At 37.8% G+C, this 22,531-nt stretch overlaps 1 protein-coding gene across 1 annotated transcript in view; it reads left to right on the forward strand.

Annotated features, from left to right (window-relative positions):
- alg12 (ALG12 alpha-1,6-mannosyltransferase) overlaps positions 1 to 21,587 on the forward strand; it is a 48,825-nt gene extending 27,238 nt beyond the window's left edge. The window contains exons 3-9 of the mRNA XM_051688744.1: positions 5,310 to 5,483; positions 17,439 to 17,633; positions 17,853 to 17,955; positions 18,737 to 18,961; positions 19,961 to 20,130; positions 20,213 to 20,288; positions 20,370 to 21,587. Of these exons, the coding sequence (XP_051544704.1) occupies positions 5,310 to 5,483; positions 17,439 to 17,633; positions 17,853 to 17,955; positions 18,737 to 18,961; positions 19,961 to 20,130; positions 20,213 to 20,288; positions 20,370 to 20,589 (1,163 nt within the window). The 3' untranslated portion in view covers positions 20,590 to 21,587. The remainder of the gene's footprint in view (positions 1 to 5,309; positions 5,484 to 17,438; positions 17,634 to 17,852; positions 17,956 to 18,736; positions 18,962 to 19,960; positions 20,131 to 20,212; positions 20,289 to 20,369) is intronic.
- Positions 21,588 to 22,531: the final 944 nt, after the last annotated feature.

The following is a 22,531-nucleotide window of genomic DNA, read 5'->3' on the forward strand; positions in this document are numbered from 1 at the left end:
CAATCAACATAGCAGTCGTGACAGTGATGAGACATATACCAATTTACAATAACATCAAATTAACACAACACAATTTAAACATCTAATATACACATAATTACACACAACAATATACAAATAATAACATACACTGTACAGTATACAATACGCTGTTTTTGTTTTTTTGTTTTTTACTATATAGATACACATTATTCAATAAAAATTAAAATATATATTAAAAAAAAAAAGTATATATATATATATATATATATATATATATATATATATATAGAATGTACAGTATTGTACTGTATTGACATTCAGGCTGTCGGTTGATAGTCAGTTGTTAAGAGAGACATAATATAATAATAATATAATTTATGACAGTCCGGTGTGAGATATAAGAGTAATAAAGTGCAGTGCTGATGTATATTGATCATGAGAGATCAAGAGTTCAGAAGTCTGATTGCTTGGGGGAAGAAGCTATCATGGAGTCGGCTGGTGCGGGTCCTGATCCTGCGATACCACCTACCTGATGGTAGCAGTGAGAACAGCCCATGGTTCGGGTGGCTGGAGTCTCTGATGATCCTCCGAGCTTTTTTCACACACCGCCTTGTATATATTTCCTGGAGGGAGGGAAGCTCACCTCCGATGATGTGTTTGGCAGTTCGCACCACCCTTTGCAGTGCTTTGCGGTTGTGGGCGGTGCTATTGCCGTACCAGGCGGAGATACAGCTAGTCAGGATGCTCTCTACAGTGCAGGTGTAGAACCGTGTGAGGATGTGGCGGTTCATTCCAAACTTCCTCAGCCGTCTCATGAAGAAGAGGCGCTGATGAGCCTTCTTCACAACGACTTCAGTGTGGATGGACCATGTGAGTTCCTCAGTGATGTGGACACCCAGGAACTTGAAGCTGCTGACTCTCTCCACTGGTGCTCCATTGATGGTGATGGGACTGTGTTCTCTGTCTTTTCTTCTGAAGTCCACCACAAGCTCCTTTGTCTTACTGACATTGAGGGAGAGGTTGTGCTCCTGACACCAGTGTGTCAGAGTGTGCACCTCCTCTCTGTAGGCTGTTTCATCATTGTCAGTGATCAGACCTACCACCGTCGTGTCATCAGCAAACTTAATGATGGCATTGGAGCTATGTGTTGCCACACAGTCATGTGTGTACAAGGAACTTCCACAGTATAAAGATAGAAATGCACTAAAATAGCACCAATTCAAGTAACATTAAACATTTCCCAAAGTCTAACTGGGAGGTTGATTAATTGAAAGAACTAGTCCTCCTATAGGTTGCATTTTCATTGCAATGGGCATTAAATCTCTTAAACTCAAATCCTCCATAATCTGCCATTAGACTGCGGCTATCTACCTTCCTACAGCAATCGCGAAGCTGCGTTCATGATTCGCGTCAGGGCAACAAAGCTAGTGGCGCTTTGAACTCCACATGAAGAGCGCTTGCAGACAAAAATGTCTCGTTCTGTGTTTTGGTGATAGTTAAGACATGACGTGCTTCTGTGGTAATTCAAATGTGCCTTAAACAGGCTGAAAAATACTTGATTTCCCATTTGGGCTTGTTTTGTGCATCAAATAGCATTAAGAGGTCCTTTCTCCATAATTTTATCACAAAGTGCTGTTGTGTGTGTCTGCAGAGATTCTTTTATTTACTGAGATAACCTCTGCAGCTCTATCATAGGAGAGAGCGTTATGGTCAACTAGCGTGTTATGACAGTAACGCACATAGAATGTCTTTGGGACTACCCTTCCAACAAGTGTTAATGCTGGTTTATTTTGTATTAACGGTAAATGCGTTAATCATAATTAAGAAAAATGAACACATTAAAAAAAAAATATTAATCCTTTGTGTTAAAACGTTAATTCTGACAGCTCTAATTTATTATATTAAATAGGCTATATATCCCGCTGTCTATTTATAATAAATTTGGCGACAAATAGCGGGTCCTTGTCTGCCAATCAATTTGGGTGATTTAAGAAAGCGCGCTCATAGAATGTCATCCACAGCAACAAGGTCAACGCCGCCTCACTCTTACCTTAAGATTTCCTTAGTAAAATTTGCTCTAAGCAGGTTTGTGAATAGGGTTTAAGCAAAAACTCTTAGGAGGACTCCTAGTGGTAAGATACAAATCTTTGTGAATACGGCCCCAGGTCTCTTAAAAAGGAATCCATCAATGAGTAATTAATTCCAGAGCTAGAAATTAAATATTAATAAATGAAAATCAGTCCTTTGTTTTAAGAACAAAAAATAGCCTTTCTTTTGTTTATATTGTGGATGCCCCTAACATTAAGAGAAAGTGATGTAAAAGTTAGAATTAGAAAACACTGGTAAACAACTATATACCGTACCTTGGCTGACTTATACAAGTAGACCGTCACTCCCTGGCCACCACTCCCAAAACATATAACCAGTAACATAATTTAAAAAAGAATCAAAGTAACTAGGTGGGAAAAATCTATCAGTTCATATGAAATGCTGTGAGAAGAGCTGTCCATGGACATGTTGGACATGTTTAAACACAATCCAAAACAGACATTAATAACCTCAGATAACATTTATCACATGAAAATAGCAACTTCATCATTACTACATTCTGTCATCTTTCAGTCGAATATGGACTCTGTCCACATATGGCTTCGGTCCAACATAGTAGGCTGTCTTTACCGCTCTCCTGGCATACTCCACCTCTGGCTACAACTGCTGTCTTCCTTTTCTGTCAGCGGGCATCAGGTCATCCTTGAATTGCAAACTGTTAGTCTTCAGGTACTCGCTGTATTTTGCCGCCCTCAAAAGGATTTGGAGTATTTCTCAAAACATGAAATGAACTGAATTATTACAGGCCTGGTTCGCTGTTTATCATTAGCTGCATTTCCACTATCTGGCCAAATGAGAGCTTGCTAGTGCATGCCAGGGCCAGTTGCGTTCCCAATGACACTTCCGGGGCTTCATCATACCACCTCGAGGCCAACGGCCCTCCGCCATCTGAGAATTGAGGCAGGGTCAATGTCAAAGGCGGAGTTTCGCAGAGTCAGGTCAGAGGTTTCATAGTACTCCGCTGCTTTCTTTAAACATAAAGAAAAGAGAATGAAAAGACGTCACAAATTCTGTCAAATGCATTTCAGCACCTAAGTAAATGAACAGCAACCAATCAAACAAAAACATAAATACTGTATAATCTATATTAAGTAGACTATATGTAAAAAAACTGATTGACTGTTCCACAGAGATAAGACATAGTTGGCAAACTTTAACTGCACAGAAGTTGATGCAATAAAACGTTTTTATTACCATAACACCGCTTTCTCCCTTGGTGTTCGACCTTCCCTGTGAGCACGATTTAGACAGGTGAATAAAGATTTCTGCCACAGAAATTCTTTTTTTACATGAAATAATCATTTAATTTAACTATCCAAGGTACAAATAAGTTTTTGGAAGTTCAAATAATTCATTCATAATCCGCTTGATTCAAAAATCTTCAAAGTAATGGCATACAATTAATTTAAATGATGAACGGTGCACATTATCTAAGCCAACCAGCAGCACATTAGAATAAAATGAGCTTTAAAAATTTACCAATGAAGTTCACTACCCAGGTCTGCACTCGAGCGGTCATTTCCGAGGACCTGTGAGCTTGACATACATATTATCAAAGCTTTTTATTGGCTATGGGGCAAAGGCAAACGTGCCCCTCAGGCTATCATTGAATGCTCATTGCACATGAAATGAGAACGATTAAATGGCTTTAAAGCAACATATCTTAATAATTATAGAATTTCTCAAAAGAACATATACTGTTGTCTGGTATTATGGACATAAAACAAGTTTAAGATGTGGAAATTATATTATTTCTTAAAATACATTTATGATTATGTAGTGCATTTTGCACAACAGCGCCACATCTGGTGGGGCTCAGCCCCACTTGCACTAATGTAGAGACGCCACTGGATGTCACTGAAACAGGTCAATAGATGAACATTATTTTTACTACATAAACTGTCATAGTGTGTTAAAGTAGAACATGACAACAAGCATGGTTGATCCGCAGGTCCCCCTGTATCATCTGCACCGAAAATCTTGTCAGTTCTTGCTGGAAGAGCATGCAGGTTTGAATTCACAAATTCATACTATACACAGCCTGACTAATTAAAAGTACACAAAACTGAAAATATCCATATTCACATTGTGTATTTATTTAAATGATTTTTAAACAGTAGGCTACATGCACACTTTCGATGGCTGTTTCATGTTTCCTTTTACAGTAAGACATTTTTCTCTAATATTGAGATTTTAAAGTTTTGCATTATTACAGTTGATCAGTTAAAAATCAAACTGTATAAATAAATCTTTGAAGAAAAATGAGTCTTGTATTTTTTTAGTTTCAAGATGTTCATCACTTGCAGTTTATTATTGTTATTGTTAATTATTAATCGATTTTCATTCATTAACATTAACAATTGGCGATTAGGACCTGGAGTCGCGAGTTCAAATCCAGGGTGTGCTGAGTGACTCCAGTCAGGCTTCCTAAGCAACCAATTGGTTCGGTTGCTAGGGTGGGTAGAGTCACGTTGGGGTAACCTCCTTGTGGTCGCTATAATGTGGTTCTCACTCTCGGTGGGGTACGTGGTGAGTTGTGTGTGGATGCCATGGAGAATAGCGTGAAGCCTCGACACATGATAAGATGCGCGGATTGACGGTCTCAGACACGGCGGTAACTGAGATTCGTCCTTCACCACCTGGATTGAGGCGAGTCACTACACCACCACGAGGACCTAGAGCGCACTGGGAATTGGGCATTACAAATTGGGGAAAAAGAAAAAAAACAATTTGCTGATTAGGAAAATGTACTAAGATTTGCAACCTTAGTTTTATGTATTAATGTACCAGAGAACGTATACAGAAAATAACAGAACAATGTAGTCCTTATGTGTAATTTTTCAGTAAAAAATTAACAGCTGAAAGAACCCTTTTTAAAAAAATGTTTTATATAAAACATTTTTGTGACCATGAATGCAAAAATACAGTTTATCTTTTAAAAGCATTTTTTAAATAAAAACAATGTGGAAATAAAATTCCCCCGATCATTTTTCTATCAGATTAAGGGGTTCCATTTGTTCCATTACACTATCATATTATACTGACAAAAAAAAAGACAAAATTTGTCTTTTGTGTTTCATGGGAAAAAAAACCCAGCATATTGGTTTGGAATGACATGGCAAAATTAAGAGTAAATAATGACAAAGTTTTATTTTTTAGGTTAACTATTGCTTTAAGTGACAAGCAATAATGACCTTGTGGTGTTCTGTATTTTGCAGTGCGAGGAGTTCTTGGACTGTGTGTGGTTCTGACACTCTGGCGGATGCAGAGAGAGGTGTGGAGACAGTTTGGGTCACTGGTGGCCTGTTTGTTTTGCTTCATCTGCACCTCACAGTTCCACCTGATGTTCTACAGCACCAGAACTCTCCCTAATGTCTTCGCTCTGCCTATAGGTACAAGCTGCTTGCCAAACGAAACAGTAAAACAAGAATGTAGTTCATATTGGAACATTGGCTTGTAGGAGGACATTATACCTTAAATGATCTCTGTACAAGTTTAAAACAACATTTTCTATTTTAATATTTGCTAACATAATGCTATTTTTTGAAGACTCCCAAAGTTTTACCAACCAAATTTGAGGGAAAAAATGATGAAAATTAATGAACAAAAAGGCTCATGTAAAATGTCATACACCTAACATTTGGGGTTTACCTGCAATTTTTAAGCCAAGTTGCCATGTTGTTCTTTTAGAATGACAAATGAATTTAAGCAGTATAAGCAACGTGTACAGGTCTTGTAAGTGGTCACCATTTCTAACCTCATTTTAAGCACATTTTTAACTGGTCATTTCAAATGGTCCAGCAGTGTAACAAATGAAATTTTAAAAGTTAAAATTGTATTCAATGATTTATTTCAATTACTATGAGTTTATAAAAACTGCATGGATAATAATTAAACAAAATTAGAAAATGCGGTTTAAAAAGTGGAGGATGGCATGTGACACCACAGGACTTCATCTACCCCTATAAACTAAAAAGTGTAGACCTACTGATCATATTATCTGCATTGTACAGTGCAAAACATGAAATTAATTCAAATTTATTCAAAAATTACCTCACATTATAACATTATTCTGTTGTATGTTGTTTTATAAATAAAAACCAGACAAACGTACACATTCTAAAATATTTCCTCTACTTTAAACCATGAACGCTTGCCAAGATAAGATATACTGTATCTTTAGTTGGGCTCAGATGCATTCAATAGGGCAGAAAATCTGATACGGATCTGCTTTTGTGTTAATAACATAGAAAATCATGCTATTAAAGGTGCTGCAAGCGATTTCAGCCGTTCTGCTTCCACAAGACTAAGCCATTGGATTAGCCACGCCTCCTCTTTCCAAAGCCTCAAGCTCCAAAGGTACCAAAATGAGCTTTATTGAGAGCAGAAATGGTTGTTAAAAACAAACGTAGTAAAATAGCGCCCTCAACTGACAACTGTTATGAACAACATGGCATAAAAATGCATTATGCCTCAATAATTTGCTGCAACTAAAATACTATGAGAACACGCAAAATGATTGACAGGCAGAAAGCGTCATTGTCCGTGGACCACGGACACATTTTTGTTTGCTGTTCACAGAATCTAGAATTTAAATCTTTCAGGGAGTAGGACATTTTTTTTGCATAACCTTCCATGAAAAAAATACCTTACAGCACCTTTAAAGTTATCTTAATAAAAAAACCTGTTTCCCAAACCAGCACATAGAACACACATTTAAAGGGATTGTTCACCCAAAAATTAATATTCTCTCATTATTTACTCACCTTCATGTCATCCCAGATGTGTGTGACTGCTGAACACAAAGTGTTTTAGAGTACTTCAGCTCTGTAGGTCCTCACAATGCAAGTGACTGGGTACCAAAAATTTGAAGCTCCAAAAAGCACATAAAGGAAGCATAAAAGTAATCTATAAGATTCCAGTGATTTAAATTTATATCTTAAGAAGCGACATGAAAGGTGTGGGTAAAAAAAAGATCCTTTTTTTACTATAATTTCTCCTTCCTGCCCAGCAGGTGCTGATATGCACAAAGAATGCGAATCGCCAAAAACAAAAAAGGAATGTAAGAGTGAAAGTGGAGATTGATCCCACACTAATCATATCGCTGTAGAACACATGGATTATACCACTGGAGACTTATGGATTACTTTTATGCTGCCTTATGTGCTTTTGGAGCTTCAAAGTTTTGGTACCCATTCACTTGCATTGAATGGACCAACAGAGATGATACATTCTTATAAAAATCTTTGTTTGTGATCAGCAGAAGAAAGTCATTGTGATACACATCTGGGATGGCATGAGGGTGAGTAAATAATGACAGAATTTTCATTTTTGGGTGAAATATTCCTCCAAGTAGGACTGAAAGCAGGAGCTGTCAAGGTCCAAAGATGCTGAATGCAAACTTACACCATTATGTCCAGATGTTAATTGTAGGTGTGAAATTTGTTTGACATTTGGTTTGTCCTACCCGAGCTCTCTTGAGGTGACAATCGCACAATTAGGTTGAATAATATATAACTACCATGTGGGAAAATGCCCTAGTGTATGTAAAGGACAGTCTGAAAATTCCACCCACCACACAAACAATCGGTGGTATCCAAGCATTGGTTCAATTAAAGTGTAAGTTATACATAAAAACTACAACATTTAGAATGTGGAAATATTTTTAATAACAGTGTTTAAGATGAATGCTTGGATGCCAATGAAGTTTTTGTTGTGTCTGGATTTTCAGACAGTCCCTTATGCACCGTAGGCGAATTTTCAACGAATATCAAACCTGAAACTAAATTTCCCCCTTCCAAAAACTATTATGCATTCATTATCATGGGGGGGGGGCTTATTGACACAAGGACACTGCCCCAACTCCCATTAGAACCGCCCCTGCTCTGACCATAAGCTAATTGAGTTTAGTTTTATGCTCCCAAAATATATTCAATTAAAATTATAAAAAATAAATATATAATAGCCAATCTTATCACAACCTGAAGACCATTAATGGTTCAGATTTCTCTGCTGCTATCTCTGCCTCCTATTCATCTGCCTTGCCCTAAAAATTCTATCTATCTCTATTATCTCTATCTATAATGATACTATTTCTAGTGTTCTAGATGAGCTTGCCCCAATAAGGACCATGATAGTTACTTCCTCTCAATCCTATACATGGTTTACCCCCTTGAACTTCATGCTCTTAAAGCAAATGGCCATCGTCTTGAGCCTTTATATAAGAAGACTCGCCTTTGTGTTCACAATACTGCTTTTACTGATCATGTTAAAATATACAGGAAATTTGCTCTTAATACCACACGCTCCACTTACCTATCCTCTGTCATCAAAAACTCTAATGCCCCAATTTACTAAAATCTCGATTAACTGGTGCTGATTTGCTTGTGCAATCTATGAAATTGCGTGTGCATGTCATTGGCGTTTTGTGGGTGAAGAAAAATCACGCAAATAACTACACGTGCAAATAAGTTGGACACACCCCCCAAAAGGAGGCTTTTGCATGTGATACTTGCACCAAATGCATTTACAGTACAGCTCTCACTAAATACAATTTTATTTTTTTTAATTTAATATGGCATTTATGTTTATTTATATGATTGTATGAGAGCATCATAAAATCCCTGCTATTTAACAAGATTAAAAGTCATTGATGAGAATGCACGACACTCTTCACTTGAAATGTTCATAATTCACAAAGAAAATACAATATTATGTAAACGTTAAGCCAATGTACCACTGATGTATACTTAAATGAAATCTGAATTTCAAACCGCTATTATCTTGACCATGGCAAAGTTAGCTGCGCACCAGAGAGACACAGGACGCTGCACTGTACAGAACTTACAGAACTTGCACTCCCTGTTCATTTCACAGGATCAAGACGAAATCTGTTTGGCATACAGGTGCGTATCGGCCGGTCTGCTGGAAAGAACCACCACTTAAAATATTTCGCAATAGTTCAGCAGTTCAAAATTACAATGTAATTTGGGCATAAATTGTTAGTAGGTGTATTATGTTATTAGTTATGATTTCGAGTTTTAAAATAATATAATAAAACAGTTTTTTCATGAGTATTTAATTTCACATTAATGTGTCAATAAAGGTTGCTCTACGTATTATCTGTTCTCAAAGTCTTCTTTTTGTCACAATGACAGCATAATGCACAGCGTAAATCAGATTAATACCTGCCTTTCGTATTAATCTGCTTTCGTAGTTTCCAATTCTGAAATGACTTTCAGGTTTGATAAATCACTTTGCGGGTGCAATTTGATTCATTTGTATCTAGACCGCACTTCATTATGTGCAATGGGAGGCACGCCTCTAAATTGCATATTCATGTCTGGATAAAATGCAAAAATTGCCAAGATGTACTATATTGCGCAACTGAAAAGCTCAATCTTTAAAAGACTACGTTAATAGATCAGCTCGGCCCTTTTTTTTTTTAGCGTGCTATCAAGTTTGCACGTTTCGACGGACTATGTGTCGACGTAGAACACTTTTCTTTATTAACTGATATTAACAAAATTATTCAGCTTATTCAAAAAATGTGTACCATCTGTAAGGCTTTCTCTTCCTCTGACATCTGTTTTTTTTCTCCTGCTACACCTATCAACCCCCTCAAAATAAACTTCATGAATCCTTTCAACCTGGCTTTCGTCCCCTTCATAGTACAGAGGTGGCCCTCCTAAGAGTAGTACATGACCTTTTTCTTTCATCTGACTCAGGGGCACACAGTGCTTTAGTTCTTTTAGACCTTAGTGCAATTTTTGATACTGTTTGCCATTCCATATTCCTCACTCGTTTATCTACTATTGGTATTACTGGTACTGATTAACAGTGGCAGACAACAATTCATCAGTATTAACAAACAAATCACGCCCTGTCTTTGTCTCACATGGTGTTCCACTAGAATCGGTTCTTGGTCCTCTTTTCTTTTTCTGATTTACATGCTACCACTTGGCCAAATCATTCATCTTCATGGTCTTCATTTTCATAGTTATGCCGACGACACGCAAATGTATATCACCTCCAAGTCCAGGTCTGCTTTTCCATCTACCTCTATTAATGCCTGCATCTATGTCCTTAAAGTCTGGATGATTAGATAACTTCCTCAAATTAAATGCAGACAAAACAAAAACATTTTTGGTTGGCCCCAAATCTTTGGTTTCTTCACATCATGAACTTTGCCTAAACATTGGTGTTCTGGTTTTAGGCCTTCACTTGGGATGTAAACAAATATTGTATTGTACGATACAATGCTCACGATGTAATACCATATGTATCATACGATACATAAACACATGATAGTGTAATTTAAACCAAGCAGCGTAACACTGTAAGCTGCGAAACAATCTCCTTTGCGGTGAGTGCACACAGGAAAAACGGAGCAACATATCTACGGTACATAGGCAAGAAGATCGATGGCAAATGGCAAGTAGATTGTAGCGTTACAGCTTGTTGAATTTGCCAAACAATGATGTCATGTCCCGGCGCTACAGTACATCAAACATGTCGTTTTATTTACACCGACATCACCAGAAACACAGCAGCAGCAAAGTTGCATTTAACAGCCAGCCTCTTGTAGCAAATTAGCTTAAAAAGGGAAGTTATAAAAAGTTATAATTAATTATAACTGGTTATAATTAATAACAAATATTTAGATTAGATCTTAGAATTAACTGTAGCAGAATCGATATTACAATTACTTGATCTGTCCGTCCAACGAGCAGACAATATAATTATTTATCAATTCTAGGAAGATTACTTTCCTGGCCAAGGAACGATAGCCTTCCTACTTATACAGTGCTAGCAGCAGTTTAGCATTTAGCAAGGAGCAACATTCAGTGATTTTGAATTGTGAGCGGAACACAGAGACAATCAATTGTGAATATAAGGGATTTAATAAATGAAACTATAACTAACATACAAACAAACAAAGCAAAACATACATATATAGAATGAAGGAAAGTAAGGAAAGGAGAGAGAAGAGCAGAGAATGGCAGTGTTCACATCAATTAACCACAACCTATATGAGAATCATCAGAGGCACAATTCACCTTAAAAGGGGTTCAAACTTAAACACGCATCTAATCCATTGTAAATGGTTACTTGCATTGGTTTGTTGCTGAATAAGAGTCTTGATGTGGTAGACGAGGTTCTCGACGATTTCTTTAGGAGTGAGTTGAAGAAGTCCACAGCAAATCCACAAAGTTACTTGAAGGTAAACACTGCCAGAAGGTTAAACTCAAGAGGAGAGTTTTGGAGTGTGTTGGTCTCAAGAAGAAGAGTTTTTTTGAGCGATGATTAGTCTGCGTTCTGGAGTTTTACTAGTTCATTGCCGCACCCATTTTGTGGGTGGAGTGGCCAATCAGAGGCATGCATTTTGAGCGGGAGAGACATCCTTTGTCTCCGTTTATGGCCCATTCGCATTTTATTGCTGATCTGGACCGCTAGTGCATCTTTTAATTCAAAACATAGTAAGAATTGTTCGATGCATTTCACGATCACATGGTGTACATTATTGTGTGAGAAATAAAGAGAAGATCATTTTGATACCAAGAAGGTAACCTCCAGACGATATTAAAGCAGAGATACACTCATACACTTGAATATAGGCATTTAACGTCTAACTAATACAAGTAAAGGGTTTTAACTAAGTTAATATAATAGGGGAATATACATACAACACATGCATATAGCAGATACATTTATAACTGCTTACTATGGCCTAAATAGAGAAAATGTCTTTAGGTGTGTGTGTGACGTGTATTGGAATTACTGGAGGCAGACAACTGCTCTGGTGCCTGGCACGGGGGTCACCCCCCTTTCTGTGGAATGTGTTTGAAGCTTGATGGAGACACTCCAGAGGCGGCCTGTTTTAGCATCCTTTTGATAGTGATAAAGACCATCTGCAATTTAGCACCCATATAAATGTAAACGCAGAGGCCAGATCAGTAATTTATATGCAAATGTCAAAAGGCTAAAAGGGTTTTTTTCAAACAAAGTGTAATTAGCCATCACTGATCTTACACAGACGTTACACTCTCCCAGACGACACAGGGCAAGATTCTCATAAGTAACAAAAACAAGCTTATTCAAAAATCTGACAACGTAAGGAACCCACAATTACATGTGACTTATTATTGATGTTGAAATGTAAAGTTTACATGCAAAGTGAAACGGGGGAAGAGGCCAAAATATTATGTGTGCCGATCGGTTTGCTCAAGCTGCTAAAAAATATTGGATTATGTACATACTGTATATGTAAAACCAGAGGTCAGGTTCATCTAGAGTTTTTTTTAAACAACTAAACATTGAAATGTTTTTTTCCTTGTTACAGTCACTTTAGCTTGATCACTGGGGGCTTTAAGACATTAAGGCATGATTTTCTGTAAAGCTGCTTTGAAACGACGTGTATTGTGAAAAGTGCTGTACAAAAATTAAACTTGAGTGTAGACAAACACATCTTTTCTCATTACAATCAAACAAAATAGATGCAGTGCTGTTGTTTAAGTTACTTCATTATAGATTTCTGCATTTTGTTGCCAATGTCAGACACTGTTGTGTCATTTATGTTGGGGGCCTGGGTAGATCAGCGAGTATTGATGCTGACTACCACCCCTGGAGTTGTGAGTTCGAATCCAGGGTGTGCTGAGTGACTCCAGCCAGGTCTCCTAAGCAAACAAATTGGCCTGGTTGTTAGGGAGGGTAGCGTCAGATGGGGTAACCTCCTTGTGGTCTCGGTTAGTGGTTCTCGCTCTCAATGGGGCACGTGGTAAGTTGTGCGTGGATCGCAGAGATTAGCATGAGCCTCCACATGCTGTGAGTCTCCGTGGTGTCATGCACAACGAGTCACGTGATAAGATGCGTGGATTGACGGTCTCAGAAGCGGAGGCAACTGAGACTCGTCCTCCGCCATCTGGATTGAGGCGAGTAACCACGCCACCAGGAGGACCCACTAAGTAGTGGGAATTGGGCATTCCAAATTGGGGAGAAAAGGGGAAAAGAAATAATAAAAATACATTTGTTATACATCCTTGAATAAGTTAATAAGTACTAAATAGGTAAATTTGTTAAACACTGTTTATTTCAGCTATGCAATATTGCAGGATTACGCTACTCTTTAAGCATTAAAGATGCTGAAACAGTTATTATGCCCTTCGTTTAGACTATTGTAACTCTCTTTACTGGTTACCTTGCAAAAGTGCTTCATTGTTTACAACTTATTCAAAACCCTGCTGCTCGTGTTCTCACACATAACAGGAAATCAGCTCACATCACTTTATCCTTCACCAACTGCACTGGCTCATCCATCCTGATGAATTAATGTTTTCCACCCTAACTGACAGTGCTAGGAATGTTAAAACCAGTCTCCAACTAGAAATCTCTGTCAGAAGATATTAACAAAGTTTTGTCTGATATCCAAAACCCAGTCAAAATAAACAGCGTGTTATGTTAACTCTACCAGCCCAAGAGCTAGGCATAGGAAGCAGGGGAATATATCAGAGGGTAAGAGACCAAGTGATGGTAAAAAAAAGTTAGCAGAGTTTATTGAATACATTTAGTTGCAGATTTGCCAATGCTCAGTCTGACTTCGTCTTACCAATACAAGTTTAACAAGTGTAATTATACCAAGCAAAGACAATCATCCTGTGATTTTAAAGACTTTGAAATGGAGACAACTCTTTATCTCTAACTCACTTATATCATTAGATCAATCAATGGAGAGCTTCTCTGGCATGATTATGTTTACAGCAGAAAATAATTTCAACTTGCCTCTCATTTTGTAAAAAGAAATAAAGAAGAGCTTAAGTTGTATTTAACCCAGAATATTCCTTTAATTAATGGAGGTGTTTCTGTTAAACTTTCTATTCTGTTTTAAATAATTTTTGTTTCTGGTAAAATTATGGCGTAGCCATGTGAATTTTAGTGGACATGTTTAAAGGACATGTTTTTGTCTTTGCATCATCTTGGACTTATACTGACACCTAGCGTCTTGGAAAAATGACTGATTGCACCTTTAACTGTTACTCACAAAAACCTGTCAAAAACATGTCACATATCAACCCAAAAAAAAAAAAAATCTGTGTGTGTGTGTATGTGTGTGTGTGTATATATATATATATATATATATATATATATATATATATATATATATATATATATATACAGTATATACAGCTCTGGAGACCACTCCAAATGTTCAGTTTCTCTGGATTTACTATTTATAGGTATGTGTTTGAGTAAAATGAATATTTTTGTTTTATTCTATAACCTACTGACAACATTTCTCCCAAATTCCAAAAAAAATATTGTCATTTAGAGTATTTATTTGCAGAAAATAACAGTTATAAACGTTCATATTCATTTATAAACAACACAATACTAATGTTTTAACTTAGAGTTCAGAAATCAATATTTGGTGGAATAACCCTGATTTTCAATCACAGCTTTCATGCGTCTTGGCACGCTTTCCACCAGTCTTTCACATTGCTGTTGGGTGACATTATGCCACTCAAGCAGGAATTCAACAGACACTGGAATGGAATGGCTGCCATAGAAATGCTGATTTAAGAAACATTTGGAGTGGTCTCTTAATTTTTTTCCAGAGCTATATATATATATATATATATATATATATATACACTATATTGCCAAAAGTATTCGCTCACCCATCCAAATAATTGAATTCAGGTGTTCCATTCACTTCCATGGCCACAGGTGTATAAAATGAAGCACCTAGGCATGCAGACTGCTTCTACAAACATTTGTGAAAGAATGGGCCGCTCTCAGGAGCTCAGTGAATTCCAGCGTGGTACTGTGATAGGATGCCACCTGTGCAACAAGTCCAGTCGTGAAATTTCCTTGCTACTAAATATTCCACAGTCAACTTTCAGTGGTATTATAACAAAGTGGAAGCGATTGGGAATGACAGCAACTCAGCCACGAAGTGGTAGGCCACGTAAAATGACAGAGCGGGGTCAGCGGATGCTGATGCGCATAGTGCGCAGAGGTCACCAACTTTCTGCAGAGTCAATTGCTGCAGACCTCCAAAGTTCATGTGGCCTTCAGATTAGCTCAATAACAGTGCGTAGAGAGCTTCATGGAATGGGTTTCCATGGCCGAGCAGCTGCATCCAAGCCATACATCACCAAGTGCAATGCAAAGCGTCGGATACAGTGGTGTAAAGCATGCCGCCACTGGACTCTAGAGCAGTGGAGACGCGCTCTCTGGAGTGATGAATCACGCTTCTCCATCTGGCAATCTGATGGACGAGTCTGGGTTTGGCGGTTGCCAGGAGTACGGTACTTGTCTGACTGCATTGTGCCAACTGTGAAGTTTGGTGGAGGGGGGATTATGGTGTGGGGTTGTTTTTCAGGAGCTGGGCTTGGCCCCTTAGTTCCAGTGAAAGGAACTCTGAATGCTTAAGCATACTAAGAGATTTTGGACAATTTCATGCTCCCAACTTTGTGGGAACAGTTTGGGGATGGCCCCTTCCTGTTCCAACATGACTGCGCACCAGTGCACAAAGCAAGGTCCATAAAGACATGGATGAGTGAGTTTGGTGTGGAAGAACCTGACTGGCCTGCACAGAGTCCTGACCTCAACCCGATAGAGCACCTTTGGGATGAATTAGAGCGAAGACTGCGAGCCAGGCCATCTCGTCCAACATCAGTGTCTGACCTCACAAATGCGCTTCTGGAAGAATGGTCAAAAATTCCCATAAACACACTCCTAAACCTTGTGGAAAGCCTTCCCAGAAGAGTTGAAGCTGTTATAGTTGCAAAGGGTGGGCCGACGTCATATTAAACCCTATGGATTAAGAATGGGATGTCACTTAAATTCATATGCGTCTAAAGGCAGGTGAGCGAATACTTTTGGCAATATAGTGTATATATATATATACACACACACACACACACACACACACACACACACACACACACACATACTTTATATACTGCATACACTGATGGGCCCAAAACATTATGACCACTCATAGGTGAAGCGAGTAATGTTGATAATCTCCTAACAAGGCCACATGTCAAGGTGTGGGTAGATTAGATGGTAAGCAAACAATCAGTTCTCGTAGTCAACGTTTTGAATGCAGGAGAAGTGGGCAGGAGTAAAGACCTGAGCGACTTTGACTTTGACAAATGATATGGCCAGACGACTGGGTCAGAGCATCTCTGAAATGGCAAGGCTTGTGGGGTGCTCCCAGACAGCAGTGGTGAGTACTTAACAACACTGGTCCGAGGAGGGATAAACCACAAACCGGCGACAGGGTATTGGGTGCCCAAGGCTCATCGATGTGCAAGGGCTACGAAGGCTATCCTGTCTGGTCCAAAACGACAGAAGGTCTACGGTGGCACTAGTCACAGAAAATTGTAATGATGGTTATGGGAGGAATGTGCATAGCGCCCTGCTGCTTATGGGGCTGTGTAGCCGCAGTACGGTCAGAGTGTTCATGATGAACCCTGTCCACCCCTGAAAGCACCAACAATGAGCACGTGAGCGCCGGAACTGGACCTTGGAGCAGTGGAAGAAGGTCGCTTGGTCATGTTTTCTTTTACATCACATGGATGGAAGTGTACGTGTGTGCTGTTTACCTGGGGAAGTTATGGCACCTGAATGCACTGCAGGAAGATGACAAGCTGGTGGAAGGAGTGTGATACTGTGGGTCAATTTGACATCCACATGAATGGACCTAAACATCATTGCAGACCAGGTACACCCCTTCATGGCAATGGTATTTACTGATTAAAGTGGTCTTTAAGCAGGGTAATGTGCCCTGCCACACTGTACACATTGTTCGGGAATGGTTTGAGGAACATGATCAAGTGTTCAATGTGTCGCCCTGGCCTCCAAATTCCCCAGATCTCAATCCGATTGAGCATCTGTGGGATGTGCTGGACCAACAAGTCGGATTCATGGTGGCTCCACCTCAACTTACAGGACTTGAAAGATATGCTGCTAATATCTTGGTGCCAGATACCACAGGACACCTTCAGGGGGTCTTGTAGAGTCCATGCTTCAGTGGGTCGGCACTGTTTTGGCGGCACGCGGAGGACCAACAGCATATTAGGCAGGAGGTGGTCATAATGTTATGGCTCATCAGTGTATATACTGTGTGTGTGTGTGTGTGTGTGTGTGTGTGTGTGATATATATATATATATATATATATTATTGCATTTTGACATTGTTTCCATGACAATTAGAGCTCTTCTTACCTCCAATTCTCATTACCGTAATGCATCATTTGACCTTGACATGTTTTTGTGATTAATCCTTTTGGTAATTTTAGCATACAGTGTTTCACCAGACTGTGTTTTTTTTTGTGTAGTTCTGCTGGCGTTCACGTCCTGGATGGCTCAGAGACACTGCCCCTTCATTTGGCTCTCGGCTTTGGTCATTATTGTGTTCCGATCTGAACTGTGCCTTTTCCTCGGTCTGATGTTGTTGATGTCACTCATGAGCAGAAAACTCAATTTTCTACAGTTGCTTTACCATGCCATACCAGCTGGCATTTTATCATTGGGTTAGTGATGCATACAATGTATTTGTTCTTCTCTTTTTTTTTTTTTCTTAACCCTTTTTGCAAAATTTTGACTTATCCACTTGTTTGAGATGTTTTGCCTGTCATCCAAGTATGAAATGGAAAACATTGTCCTGATGTTATTAAAATCCCACCAGTCTTTCTAAAATAATGAATGAGAAACCTACATATACCCATAAGTGTATTTGCTGTCTTTTATAGGTCTCACTGTGATGGTTGACACAGTATTCTGGAATAAGCTGCTCTGGCCTGAGGGTCAGGTACTCTGGTACAACACAGTCTTGAATAAAAGCTCCAACTGGGGAATATCCTTTTAAGAAAGGTCCATAGTTTGGAGTAGTTCACCCAAAAATGAAAATTCTGTCATCATTTACTTACCTTTATGTGATTCCAAACTGGTATGACTTCCTTTCTTCCATCTGTAAAGTGGTTATTCAGTGATAGATATATATATATATATATATATATATATATATATATATATATATGGTTCTTTCAATGTGTTGCACCAGGTTTGATGTCAGTAGTTGGGTTTCCATCTTGGCATTTTTTATGCACATTTTGGGATATCACATAAAAAATGCTGGATGGATTTTAGCATACAGCAAGATGCAAATACATTTTCCAAAATGTGCATAAAAACGTTGTCAGTTAGAAAACATGCGCATAAACTATGAAGGAAACAAATTAGCTGAAAATATTCCTAAAGTTTTTATATAGGATATTATATATTATAAAGGAATAAAGATGTGCATCAGAGAATATCATCACATAGCATCTGAAATGTTGCTCTGGTTTTTCTGAAACACCGAACACAAAGCCTGTCATCAAAATGATTGGCTACTATTACCTCCCTCAACAGTCTGACATGCTTTCGAATGTAGACACAAATGATATTTGAGAGCTACAGCGGAAGAGGACAATAAACCATTTCCACAATAAAAACCTACATTTCGGAGAGTTCCTCACACAAAGCTATCTTTTGGCTTCAGATGACTTGTAACATTACAGTGCACATTATAAGGATATAATTTATCTTGTCAAAATTTCACCTGCCATATTTCCTTGACTTCCTCTGTGCCTTAAACCTCCCCTTTCCTGTGGTACTTCTACTCTGCCTTGCCTCGTGCTCTAGGCAGCACAATACTATTTATCCCGCCTGGCCTAATGGACAGACGGACAAGAAAACTGCTCATCCCAGCTGTAGGCTTCATTCTGCTGTACTCCTTTCTGCCCCACAAGGAGCTCCGCTTCATAATCTACACATTTCCTGTGTTTAACTTAATCGCTGCCCGCGGCTGTTCTTTAATGTAAGCTGAACACATTTTGAGTCATAATTGGCAATTTTCTCGAATGATCCTCCCTGTCAACACGTTTTATTATGTTTAAAGTAAAAATGACACCCAAATGAACCCTAGTTACTTTCTTAATACATGTTCCTGGTCTTATTGTGCACAATACATCAGTTCACATTATTTCAAAGAAAAGTATGTTTATCTTCATCATCTTTGAGCATAATGTAAAAACTTCCTCAACGTCTGAAATTTCCTTTTCGGATGACGTCAGCCACCTCAATGCATCACATTACAAAAATAACAAAAAATATATTTTTTATAAAACGGATATTTCAGATTCTGAAGTCTGAATGGACGAGCCACATTCACCGCCTTTAAATGCAGATAAACACCTATTGAATGTGCACCTAGAGCACATTCAGTATTACTATTGTACAGTATTAATACAGCCTACAGATAGTATAATAAACTACTGTATATTACTGTGTAAAATAATTGTTTATTTCAATTATCATAATTAACTATTGGGTGAAACCTGTAAAGAAAATGTCCTGGTCCTATTTTATTCCAAAATAATTAAAAAAACATGCATATAGAAAATGAAGCCTGTTTTAGGGCCATAAAGAATGCTTTTTGTTAAAGTTTTATTTACGTTAATGAGAATCATCAAGGGAAAAGTAAAACATCCAGTCACATTATGGTAATGAGAATTGGAGGGTCAAATTTGCAGAAAAGTGTTCTGTAAATAATAACGTTACTACATTTAACTTGATTTGTTTTTTTTTATTATTATTATTATTTGGTGTTAAATATGACCAGGTAATCTTCTTGACAAGTTTTATGGGAATCATCCTATTATTAAAACATGAATTTTTTGAACATTGGTGTCTTTTATCATATTGCTGTTCCACGGCTTATTGCTTTAGCGAATGCCATATCGTGTTGACTATTGTTTTTGGAGGCAGTTGGATGATTTTAATGTATAATGACTTTTTACTTCTGTTTTTGTTACAGTTTGAACAATTACCACAAGTCACAGATGTATAAAATTTGGTCCGTATTTGTGATAGGACATTTGATGTTAAATGCCGTATACTCTAGTATTTCACTGTATGTTTCGCATCACAATTACCCTGGAGGGAAAGCAATGCAAGAGCTACATAGATTAACGCCAGTAGCAGCAGGTGTGTTGAATTCATTGTTTTAATAATGCATTGTTATTGAAACATGCAAGCGTTCTGATTAAGTTGCATACATGTTGCACAGATGTATCATTACACATCAACGTACTTGCTGCACAAACGGGAGTCTCACGCTTCTTGGAGCTCAACAGTAACTGGAGGTGAGTGACCTTATTAATATCAAAGATAATAGCTTCATGTAATAGGACAGATTTATCTAAATGTTTTCTTTCATTTCCTAGATATGACAAACGTGAGGATTTGACTCTTGAAGATCCAATTCTGAAAACGTATACCCATCTATTAATGGAAGCAAATGCAACCAAGATATCACTGCTCCAAGACTCTCACAAACCTTTGATCTTCATCCCAGGATACCAAAGCATTACATTGGAATTGTCTAAGTTTCCACCTCTCAGGATAAAGCTAAAAAACAAGCTTGTGCTTCTAGAAAGACTCTGAAAGACTATTGAAGACTAGACTATTAATTCTATTATTCTATGTGGCCAACCAAAACGGGAACCAATAAACATTTCCCAATTATTTTTTTTATTCTGTTAAACAAGGATCTGTTTAATTGACAATGGGTTTATCTAGAGCAGAGGGAGGGGGGGATTTCTCGATGTGTTTTAATAAATGTAAAATAATACAAAATGTAAAAATGCAATAATTCTTTCAGAGCAAGATGTAAGGTTCTTCATCTGTGGAAAAATGTTAGGAAGATAGTTGAGAATGTATGTAAAAGTGATTAAGCAGATACAAGTGAGTTCTGTTTAGGATAAGTGAGTTGCTTACAAATAATACATTTGTATAATTCACAAATGTAAGTATTGGGACTTTGTAGTCATAGGATTTAGTTTGCATCAGGCTTTTCCCTTATTTTACCATGGTACTTTCTGCCACAGCACCATATTACTACAACTGTAGGCCTACTATAAAACCATAAAGTTCATGATAACACTTTCAAGTATAAAGAAGCCTTCAGAATCTTTTTTTTTTTTTTTTTTTTTTTGACAGTTGGGAACATGTGACTAATAGTAAGTAACACAGTTTTATTATACTAGTAACAATAACTGTAGTAACTATGGCTTTTTTGCCAAAAACTACTGTATGGTTACCAGTATACAAGGACTTAAAAAAATGACCATGCTTTATATTAAGTGATATTTTATTGTGGTTCCAATTGCATATGTTTATCAGACTATTATCAGTTCCAACATAGACTTTATTTATAATTGCAATTTGAGATTGTGCAGTAAAAAAATGTTCTAAAATGTGAAAAAAAAAAAAAGTTTTTCTATACTGCAGGATTTTTTTTTGTTTTGTTTGTTTTTCATAAAGAGTAAAGAAATTAACTGATATACACCAAGCATTTTATGTCAGGGTAACCTACAAAGTGATTAATGTGGTAATTTTAAGAGTCACATGAGGTAGAAATAAAATTTTTACAGTGAAGCAAATATAGCATATTGTATAGTTTTATAAGTGTGGGTCAACACAAGGGCAGTTTAACACTTCTTTAGTGGGTCATCATACCACACCAGATTCCCTCACTCATGGATTTAGAAATTAGTCATGGGAAGTTTTATAGTGGTTATATAACTCACTGAGCACTTTCTTAGGAACACTCTGGTCCTAATGAAGTGCCAGACATGGTATTCTGCTGTTGTATCTTCCTCAAGGTTTAACATGTTATGCATTCTGAGATGCTATTGTGCCTACTACAGTTGTACAGAATGGTTATCTGAGTTACCGTAGCCTTTCTGTCAGCGCGAACCAGTATGGCCATACTCCGTTCACCTCTCATCATCATCAAGGAGAACTGCCGCACACTGGATGTTTTTTATTTTTGGCACCATTCCAAGCAAACTCTAGAGACTGTTGTGCATGAAAATCCCAAGAGATCAGCAGTTACAGAAATGATTGTTGTCTGGCACCAACAATCATGCCACGGTCAAAATCACTGAGATCACATTTTTTTCCCCATTCTGATGGTTGATGTGAACATTAACTAAAGCTCCTGAATCCTATCTGAATGATTTTATGCATTGCACTACTGTCACGTGATTGGCTGATTAGATAATCGCATGAATAAGTAGGTGTACAGGTGTTCCTAATAAAGTGCTCAGTGAGTGTGTATAGAAGATTGGTAATGCTCAGCTAGGCAATATTGAATAGTCTAGAAATTATGGTTTTATAAACATCTTAACAAGTAATCACAAACAACTGGAAAAGTCATGAAAATTCATTGGTCAAAAGATGTTGGAACCTCTGCCATTTGTGACTGGTTTGTAGCCTCTTTATTGCAGCTTTGCCAGCTGGTGTGGCCATTTTCTTGCCACCACTTTTTGTAAAGAGTGTAAAAATGCTATTATTGTGGCTCACAACATTTGCTGTGTCAACA

The sequence above is a fragment of the Myxocyprinus asiaticus genome, chromosome 45 (assembly GCF_019703515.2).
Source record: "Myxocyprinus asiaticus isolate MX2 ecotype Aquarium Trade chromosome 45, UBuf_Myxa_2, whole genome shotgun sequence".
NCBI lineage: Eukaryota > Metazoa > Chordata > Actinopteri > Cypriniformes > Catostomidae > Myxocyprinus > Myxocyprinus asiaticus.